The sequence below is a fragment of the Schistocerca nitens genome, chromosome 9 (assembly GCF_023898315.1).
Source record: "Schistocerca nitens isolate TAMUIC-IGC-003100 chromosome 9, iqSchNite1.1, whole genome shotgun sequence".
In the NCBI taxonomy this organism is placed as follows: domain Eukaryota; kingdom Metazoa; phylum Arthropoda; class Insecta; order Orthoptera; family Acrididae; genus Schistocerca; species Schistocerca nitens.
The window spans coordinates 415,293,166-415,303,871 of record NC_064622.1 but is presented as its reverse complement, the minus strand read 5'-3'; the positions used below and the strand labels follow the sequence as shown (position 1 = coordinate 415,303,871).

Below are 10,706 nucleotides of genomic sequence, written 5' to 3'. Positions count from 1 at the left end.
TAATTGGGTTTATGAATTTTAGGAAGAAGGTAGAAAGCAGGGGCGCGGGGTGTCGGTGGAGTCAGGAGGTTGATGGAGTCAGGTGAAAGGTTTTGTAGGGGGCCTAAGGTTCTGAGGATTCCTTGAAGCTCAGCCTGGACATCAGGAATGGGATTACCTTGGCAAACTTTGTATGTAGTGTTGTCTGAAAGCTGATACAGTCCCTCAGCCACATACTCCCGACAATCAAGTACCACGGTCGTTGAACCCTTGTCCGCCGGAAGAATGACGATGGACTGGTCAGCCTGTGTGTGTGTGTGTGTGTGTGTGTGCACCACATTAATTAGTCTAACCCAGGAAAAGAATAACGATATTTATTAGGATATACTGCTGCTCACCATGTAGAGGTATTAAACAACAGAATACATTTAGAAGTTGACTGTTTTGGATTTTACTAAGCTACTGAACAAAGTCCTTAGCCAAATACGCAAGATGGCGTTCGTGCACACACCTCTTTCCCTGGGCCATCAGAGTTGTGTGTGTTATGTTTTAGAAGGACAATACAGTCTAATAGCTTAGTCTACTTTTAAATGTGCCAGTCTGCTGCCCCCCCCCCTCCCTCTTTTCAGTAACCAATATCAATATGTGTACGATGAGCTTTCGTAAAGATAATACCACTTACTGTCCTGTTAAAACTATCCTCACAGCAATGATGTAACACTCCTCCCCAAATCCTCTGACTTCCCTTTTACTTTAGAATCTTATACTAATCTTACAGGTGTTTAAGCAGTTTAACAAATAGATCAATGAAACACTTATTGCATCATCTCTTCTTACATATGCTGGAATCCAATGGTTATAAGAAGTAACAGCCTCCAGTTTGAAGAAATACAAGTTTTACACGAATCATGTTCACTTTGAGTCATCAGTAATAAATTTATAAGCTTTGGAGCCAAATCAGTATCCTCTGTTTTCTTCACTTTGTTTTTGGGAAGATTTAAGTTACGATAATGACTAAACTGGACACATTTATTTCCAGTACATGCAAACAATAAGTTTTATATAAAAATTTTATTTGTAATTCTTCTAAGGCTTATGACAAGTTCTAAATTAAAGTATCATCAAACATTACATAAATTGCTGGAGACTAAAACTGGCTGCGGTGTTCTTTCTTGTACCTGTATAAACAGGCAGCACAAAATGCAACCATCTGCTGGAAAGTTCGAAACAATATGACAATTTGAAAACATTAATGCCCAAATTTTAGTTTGATCAAACATCTCTGGGATCAAGTATATAAAATATATGGCTTGCATTAATAACACTTTAAACAAATGCCAAGATCTGTAGCCTCAAAATCAGTGCAACTAGAGTAACGGCAGTACAATTACATATTGCAATATTATTGTATGATTTTAATAATCAGTCACATATACTCAGGTTCAGTAATAACACAAAATAGCTTGGCTGATAAACCACTTGGTGAGACTCCCAATTATCAGCACATTTGTCAATGTGTAACACTGCACTACTAATGTCAAATTATTATTATTTGCCAGGTTCAAACCCATCTTAAAATTACACATTACACAAGGGGGAAAAACATGTAGGGCAATTGTACCGTATCACCTTTGCATTGTAGCATAGTTTTTCTCATTACAAATGTAAAACAACTATCCTTTATGATAATGTGAAACTGATGACGTGGCTTGGATGGCATGCCTGCTTCAGTCTTATGTATGAGTTCTACTGCTCCATGTGAAGCAGCAATGTTATGGGGCAATGATCACTGCCATACACCTCACTGCGTATTATACTGTCACAAACATTTGATTTGAGCTGTTCTGACAGGATGAAGTAGTCTAATCTCCTGTAAATAAACAAAAATTATTAGTTTATGATAAAAAGGTACATATGTAGATGATAAACAATAAATACTTTGTCAATTGTGTCATTCCAATGGGATGAATTATTAACCCCCCCCCCCAAAAAAAGGGGGGGAGGGCAAAGGATCTAAATGAATTTCACAGTGAGTTAACCTGACTCGATTAGTTATGGACTTTTGTGGGTGGCTCCTCATTTGAAGTTATGTTGTTCAAATTCTGATGGGAAAAGGAATTTCTATTACAGTGTTGTAATAAAATTTCTAGTCAGCAAACTATGAGACAATACACAGAGTTACATTTCAATACTCTCCACAATGTCTTCTGGAGTAATGGCTTGTGAGACTGATCAGCATGTCGGATGGGGATTTTAGGCTTAGAAGCTCCCTGTGCACTATTTGAGAGTAGACCATGTGCTGGCATCATATTTCAGTCTTTCCATCCTCTCTCATCGCAACAACAATCCATCGCTAAACAACAACACACTACACTAGACTACACTTACAATGTCACATTGGAAATAATTATAGTTCAAGAAAGTTACAGTTTTGTTGGTGATGCGCTCAATAAGATATCCTGCGAAACAGTACTATATGCCTTCTCTGAAAGCTACCTAGAACAGATAGTTAGGCACCTCACTCATGATGGAACCATATTGGATCTAATGGCACCAAACAGACCTGATCTCTTTTGAGTATGTCCACATAGAAACGGGCATCAGTGACCACGACGCAATTGTGGCAACAATGGTTACCTAAAACAAGCCAGGACACACACACACACACACACACACACACACACACACACACACTGTGTTTCAAAAAGGACTTAACAAATTTGAAAATTCATATACAGTAATTCATAGTACCTAAAGCTGTCATTGTTAGTGTCAGTCCGTAGGGAAATACATCAAGTTCCATTTTGTGTAGTTCGTCAGCGCAGAATCACACTGTAAGGAGTACTAGTAGCAGTTGCATAAAAGATTGCTGCTTTCATTGCATCCAAGCGTGCTAGTTGTGTGTTTTGGTTTGAAGAACTGCAGTTGGCGACAACAGTTCAATGTAATTTCCGTACCAAGTACGCTAAAGATCCTCCTAGCAGGCCTACAATTTTTGAGTGGCATAAATGTTTTGTCAAAATAGGGTGATCACTAAGACATGGGAAACACATCTGACGAATTTGTTGAACGAGGGAGACAACATTTTGTCAACAGCCCTATGAAATCGACCTGGCATGCTCCTCACGAACATTAAACCCACATACAACTGTTTGGAGTGTGTTGAGAAACCCATTGCATTTGAAACTGTACAGACTGACAATCGTACAAGCAATAAGACTGAGAAAATTGCTCGCAAAGAACTTCTGTGTGAATATGTTAAACTCATTTAATGAGGATGAACATTTCTTGGACAAAATCTTCTTTGCTGACGAGTTGACTTTTCACTTAAGTGGCAAGGTTAACACACCCAACTGTACGATTTGTGGCAGTGAGAATCCACATTAAACATTGCAACATGTTTGCGACAGTCCTAAACTGAACGTTTTTTGTGCATTGAGCAAGAACCAAGTGTATGCCCCCCCCCTTTTTTTTCCTTGAGAGAGACATTAGCGGGGTAGTGTACCTGGATATGTTCCAACAATTTTTGTTACCACAGATCGATGAAGTCTGTGCACTTTCATTTCAAGAGTCAGCATCTGAGGTACCCATAACGCATAGATCTTCCAATAGCCAAGCAACGTTCTTGTGAAATGCCGATTGTGCTTACAATTTCTCTGAGTGATACGGCGATCATCCTGAATCAATCCGTCAACATTTTGCTTGTGAAACTTGGTGGTTGCTGTCACAGGACGTCTAACTCTGTCACGCAGGTCAGATGTTCCTGCCTCAATATCGTTAAACTTACTCGCTCAAAGACGCACAGTACTCACATCAACACAATCACCATAAACTACTTTCATTCTCTGATGAATCTCCTTTGGGGTGACACTTTCTGCTGTCAGGAATTCAATGACTGCACATTGCTTAAATCACACTGACTGACCACCGACCATCTGTGCATGGTTCCATACTTTACACCGTAACAAGATGACCGTTCAATGCTAAGGCTTCCTGCTAACTGGAACTGTAAAGAAGAGTCTACGGAACACATCAGTACCTGCCGCATACCAATGCTGCCAACTGTTGAAGAGTTACGAAGGTGGAGGCATTACTTTTCAGTCAACCCTCGAAATTACTTTCAGACCTTCTCACAATAAAATTCAATGATGCCAAAAGGCATTCTAAGCAGAAGTAGTTTCCTTAAACATTTGTACATACATTCGATCAAAAATGCCCCCCCCCCCCCTCCCCACAAGCACAGATATCAGTTCATGCTCCCACTTCAGTCAGGGTAGTGAGCAAATGGAATGTGTGTGACCGAGGTGAGGGATGATTTTGATGATAATTGTGAGTTTAAAGAGACTAAATAGCTATGACCATCAGTCTTTTATTCACCCCCCCCCCCCCCCCAATGAAATCTGGAGACCCCATCTGTTTAGAGTAATCTCATGTGCAAGTGTGATAACATTTCCTAATGTTTGTGAGCATGTATGTGAGGTGGGATGTGGGTACTGTAATGGATCTGGGAGATGTGTTATTTTCTACCGGATTTGTCGACACCAAATTGTAAATGTTTTCTTATATTTTTGTCAGAATTTTTTTAATTGTAATTTGCCTTATTTTATGTTAATTTACTTATATTTTTTGAGAGTGACAGCATATTGACTACTATTACTAGATGTGACGAAGAATATCAAAGAGACTGATTACAAGTGGAAGCTTGTGTGTTGTGTAAAATGCCTTTGACGCTGGAGTCGTCTTTGACTGTAGTCACTCGGCAGTGAACTCTTGGTGTGTGTTGACGGTAGAACAATGTGCAGGTCGCCGTTATAAATATTTGCTAGTGAACAGAAAAATATGAATTATGTTACTACTTTTTTTATATAAACTTTAAGAAGAAACCACATTCGAAGAAATAGTATTTGAAGCACCAAAAATGAGGCAAACGCATTGAACCAGGTCATTTCTGCAGCCGATGAAACTGCATTGTGGAATCATACTTCCACTAGACAACTGAAGCCAAGACAAATATCATCTTGTAAACATTTCACGGAAAAGGTACTACCACGAAATATGCCAAATTTAAGTAAATAAAAATAGATATCATATTTAAACTGGGGACCGTAGCCGGGATATTGTGTTCACGTGATCTTCAACAGTGCTACAAAGAAGAAAATTTTTGTGTGTTCATACCAGTTTTTCAGAATGTGTGTTACAGTATTTGTGTTCATCGGAAAGTAAAAGTTTTGGAGAAGAAATGTTTTGGCAAAAAATATAATTTTCGATAGAAGAAAAAATTTCAAGAATTTTGGTCACCAATCACATGGATGGAAAATGTGGATTTGCAACAGTAGAAGAGTGTTCCAGATAAGTCACGAAACCCTCGTATTTTGTTAAAACAATCTTTTTATCTTGTTTTGTATTGTTGTGTATAATTTTTTTTTTCTTCACAATGACTTATGAGATTTTCCAAAGTATTGTGCCAACAGTAGAAAACAGTAATTTAATAGACTTCGAAAATCAGGACAGGTCAAATGAAACAGAAAGAACTGATCAATTTGATTTAAAAAATTTTCTTGTAAATTTCATGAAAGAAATTAAACAATCAGTTGACGACAATAAGACTTACTGGGATGAAAAAATTGATAACAATTTGTTGCAAGTCCAAGCAGTCAATACCCATGTGGGTGATCTTTCGAACAGAGTTGGCAGTGTTGAGGAAAAAATTGAATCTGTGGAAGCAAAAGTAAATGAAATTGATGCTAAATTAAGCGATGAAATTAATACTGTAAAAAATGAGTTACTGACGGATAGGGAAAGAAATTTAATTGATTTTAATGAGATAAAAGGGGAAATTAAAAATTTGGATGAGAACACAAAAGTTTTACTAAAACTGTAGAACAAAAAACTGACAATCGTTTGGTTACTCTAGGAAAAAAAAAAAACTAGAATGCAATGATTTAGAAAACAAAAAACCTGTCAAAGAACTTAGCAAAAAAATTGAAAGTTTTTACATTGAATTTTAAAGCAAAAATCACAATGTCAACACATGCAATCTTTTCTCTAATATTCTAGTGAAGCACTTTTCGGTAGGTGGACCCTTGCACCCCGTTGATTTTATACAGTATTGTAAGGATTGTTTTTTTACCTCACTCACCAGATGATATGAAAATTAAATTTGTGAAAAAATTCTTGGAAGGGGAAGCTTTGACTTGGGCAAACCAGATTGTAACTGTGGGGATGACCTTTTCAGAATCTGAATCAAAATTTCTGGAAAATTTTTGGGATGGTCTTAAACAAACTGGAATCAAAAGTGAATTTTTGAATGGGAGGAACTATAGAGAATCAGATGGGAGCATGAAACAATTTTGCAAAGGTGAACTTCAAAAACTTATTCATTTAACAAAACCTTTGGATGACTTGATCAAAATTGATACCTTAAAGAGAAGATTGCCATCAGGAATGCAGTTGAGTTTAGTTCATTGTCCTGATAGTAATGTTGAGCAGTTTCTCAATTATATTGAAAAGTTGGATAGGGTAACAACAAGAACACACAGTGGGTTTAGTCAGAAAGGTAGTGGTCAAAATTGGGGAAATGATAACTTTCAAAAAAGGGAACAAAACAATTATCATGGTGTCAGTCAAAATTCAGGGGGATATAACAATTTTCAAAACAAGGAACATAATTTTCATCCAAAACAAGAACAACATTTTTGCGGAAATAATCAACAAAATAGAGAACACTTTAGGGATCAAAATCACAGAAATTTTGCTAGAGATCAGTACAACAGAAACTACCAACAACTAGGTAATGTTTGGCATAGGAATGGGAACAGAAATGTTGATCAGAGACATTGGCAGAACCACAATCAGCAGTTTAAACAGGAACCAGTTGTAATTCAGGAAATAAAAAACGAGTAGACGCCCCCTTGAAGGTCCGCAAGGTTGAGGCAGAAGGTGAGCATCATGAAAGGACCAATGGATGTGACTATCATAAACCCAAACATGACAGTTCCAAACCTAAGCTATCACATGAGATTATTAGTTGTTACTTATTGAAGAAATTTCAAGAGGAAAATAATGATGATATTGATAAAGATAAAATTTTCAGTACACAAGAACATACAGTAGATAAAAGTAATTGTGATTAATTTAATTTAACAGTTTTACACTTGGGCAGAAAAGAACAACACTTTGTCAGATGATGTAATTTGTAGTAGTTCAGAGATGTGTGTGAATGAAAGAGAGAATGCATGCTGTGAGAATGAAAATATTGGTGAAAGGGATCTGGTAACTTTAGAAAGGGGAAATAATATTTTGGGGGATAATATGAATGTGTATGACCTGAATATGTATAATGATGTTGATGATAAAGTTGATAATGATGGTAATGGTATTGATGATGATGTTGAGGAAAGGTGTTTCATTAGTTTAAATAGGGAGTTGGGTATACACATGGTTGAGAATGGATTAAATAGTGAGAATATTATAGAAATTCCCAGGGAAGTTACCAGGATGAATAAGGCTCGCATGCAGGGTGTATGTGAAAGTGAGAATTTTGATATTGTTGGTAAAGAATCTGACTACACAAATAATGATGACACATGTATAACTTCTAGCCTAAGTGAAACATTTACAGGTACTAATGACACACACACATTTCTTATGAATCTATGGCTGAACAGTGAAACTATTTCTTTTGACAAGAACCTTAGAAAGATGCTTATTAATTAATACATAATGGTATACCATACGATTCTGATAAGTATAGGTTTGGAGAAATTGAAAGTGATTTATTACATAAGGATACATGTTCTGAGAAAAATGATCAATTTTGCTGTCCTTATATAAAAGTTCAAAGTGGGTCATGGATTGGTAAATGTTTAATTGATACAGGAAGTGAGATCTCGGGAGTATCTGAAAGGTTAAGCAAGAAATTGAAAGTGGGGAAAGATTATGTTGAAATGCCAGTTGTTGGGGTAAAGATAAAAGGTGCTACTGGGAAGAGCAGTAAATTGGTAAAAAGCCAGGCTTTAGTGACATTTTTAATTGAAGGCAAGTTGTTCACACATGGATGTTTTGTAATTCAGGAATTTAATGAGGATTTTCTTTTGGGTATGAATTGGATAGTAAAAGTAAATACAGCATTTGATTGGGTTGGAAGAAAACTTTTGATAGAAACTAGTGAAAGGGAATACATCCAGACAAATTTTGTGAACACACTTGGTGATAAGAGTAATGGAAATTTTGACAGTATCAATTTACTAAAAGAAAACAGATTGGAAAACATTGAAATTCATAGATTTGACACTGATGAAGTTGAATTTGGGAATTTAATAAATTTGAAAATTTCAGAAACACAAAATTTATCTGGGGAGCAAAAACACAACAGTTAGAAAATCTGCTGTGGGAATACAGTGATGTTTTCAGTGACATACCTGGTAGGGTAAAGGGTTATCAGTGTGAGCTTCAGGTAAAACCTCATGAACCATTTTTCATAAAACCATACAGTACTGCAATATCAAAAAGACCTGCTGTCGAGAAAGCTGAAAAGGATGGAAGGATGTAATATAATAGAAAGGAGTATCAGTACATATAATAATCCTTTAGTAGTTGTTTCGAAAAAAGATGGTGGAGTAAGATTGGTTTTGGACTCTATACACTTAAACAAAATTTTGTTCAGACAGACAGACCATCCCGAAAATATTGATGAATTACTCTATAAATTTACAGATATAAAATATATGTCAAGTTTGGATCTAACTTCGGGTTTTCATCAGGTACCACTTTCGGTTAATTCTAGAAAATATACTGCTTTCTTGTGCAATGGTAAGAGTTACCAATATTGTGTTGTGCCATTTGGGTTAAATTCTTCTGTTTCCGAATTTATGAGAGCTTTGGATCATGTACTGGGGCAAGAACTTGCTTCTAAACTGATAATTTATGTAGATGACATTTTGGTTACAGAGCAAAATTGGGAGGAACAATTTTCGATTTTGAAGTCAGTTTGTGAAAAACTTAGAAAAGGGGGGATGACATTGAAATTAGAGAAATGTAAGTTTGCAGTTTCTGAACTAAAATTTTTGGGTCATGTTGTCACAGACAAGGGAATGTTGGCAGATCCAGAAAAAATTAAAGCAATTTCAGAAATTCCCATTCCTAAGACTAAAAAAACAAAGTCGTTCTTTGGGTTATGCGGTTATTACCGAAAACATATGATCAGAGTCTGAATGCACCATGTTTAAGTCAGTTACTTAAGAAAAACACTTTGGGTTTGGGATAAAAGTTGTCAGGAAGAGTTTGATAAAATTAAGCAAGAGTTGAGGAAGCAACACTTACTACACAGACCTGATTTTAATTTACCATTTTGTTTGAACACTGATAGCAGTAATTATGGGCTTGGAGCAGAGTTATTTCAAGAAAGAGTAGAGAATGGAGTTAAGATACATTGTACCATAGCATTTGCAAGCAGAATGTTGCTCAAGCATGAGAAAAATTATACAGTCACAGAGAAGGAACTTTTGGCAATTCATTGGGCTTTTACAAAATTTAGAATTTACCTTATTGGACATAAAACTATAGTATTTTCAGATCACAAAGCTTTGAGTTACTTACAAGAGTGCAAATTATACCACAGTAGATTGACCAGATGGGCAATATTTCTGCAACAGCTTGGCTTTGAAATCAAGCACATAAAAGGTTCTGAGAATGTAGTAGCTGATTCACTTTCAAGGTTACCAATTGGGGGAGAAAAGGAGATTTTTGAACAAGAGGAGGAAAAGCAATTTAAAATTAGATACTTGAAAGGGGCCAAAAATGAGAAAACAATTAGAACTATGTGTAACAAAATTAGGAAAAGTCAAAATTTAGATCAAAGTTGGAAATTAATCAAAGAATGTTTAGGCAAGAAGGGGTATGAGAAACTTGATAAATTTTACAAATTACATAAGGGGATTTTATTTCGGAGAACAAATGTAGATTCTGATAATTGGTAACTGTGTTGGCCAGAGGCAGATGCTGAAAAGCTGATTATTTAAATACATGAAAGTTTTGGTCATTGTGGGATACAGAAGTGCATTCAAAAGATAGAAGAAAACGTTTATTTTTACAATATTGGAAAGAAGGTAAGAAAAGAATTGGCAACCTGCGACAAATGTCAAGAGAGTTAAAGTGAGCAATCAAAGACGTGGTGGAGAGATGCAAAACATTATTCCAGACAAACCTTTAGATCTTATCGCAGTGGACTTATATGGAATGTTATCAAAGAGTAAAGGTGGTCACTGTTACATAATTGTTATGGTAGATGTATTTTCAAAATTAATTAAACTATATCCAGTGAAAAAAGCTACTAGCCATGAAATTATAATAAAAATTGAAAGAGATTATTTCACACAGGTGGGTAAACCAAAAGCTATATTATCAGATAATGGTTCACAGTTCACCTCTAAAATTTGGAAAAAGTTTATTGAAAGATCAAAATTGAAGCATATACTTATATCTGTTTATTCTCCATCCACCAATCCTGCAGAACGATATATGAAGGAAATTGGGAGACTTCGCAGAACCTATTGTAGCCATAAACATCCTACCTGGTTTGAGCACATTCGAAATTTTGAAGATATTATGAATAGCCTACAACATAGTTCCACAGGATTTTCACCGTATGAGATTATGTTTAATATCAGACCTCCAAATCTTATATCAGAACTTATTGAATTTCCTAAATGTACACCTTTAACTATGCA

The 10,706-nt window shown here is 35.9% G+C and overlaps 1 protein-coding gene across 5 annotated transcripts in view; it reads right to left on the bottom strand.

Moving 5' to 3' along the window:
• Positions 1–1,031: 1,031 nt before the first annotated feature.
• Positions 1,032–10,706, bottom strand: part of LOC126202915 (DNA-(apurinic or apyrimidinic site) endonuclease) — an 81,807-nt gene continuing 72,132 nt past the window's right edge. For all 5 annotated transcript variants that reach the window (XM_049936996.1, XM_049936994.1, XM_049936995.1 and 2 more), the window contains one exon: positions 1,032–1,849. In XM_049936996.1, the coding sequence (XP_049792953.1) occupies positions 1,726–1,849 (124 nt within the window). In that variant the 3' untranslated portion in view covers positions 1,032–1,725. The remainder of the gene's footprint in view (positions 1,850–10,706) is intronic.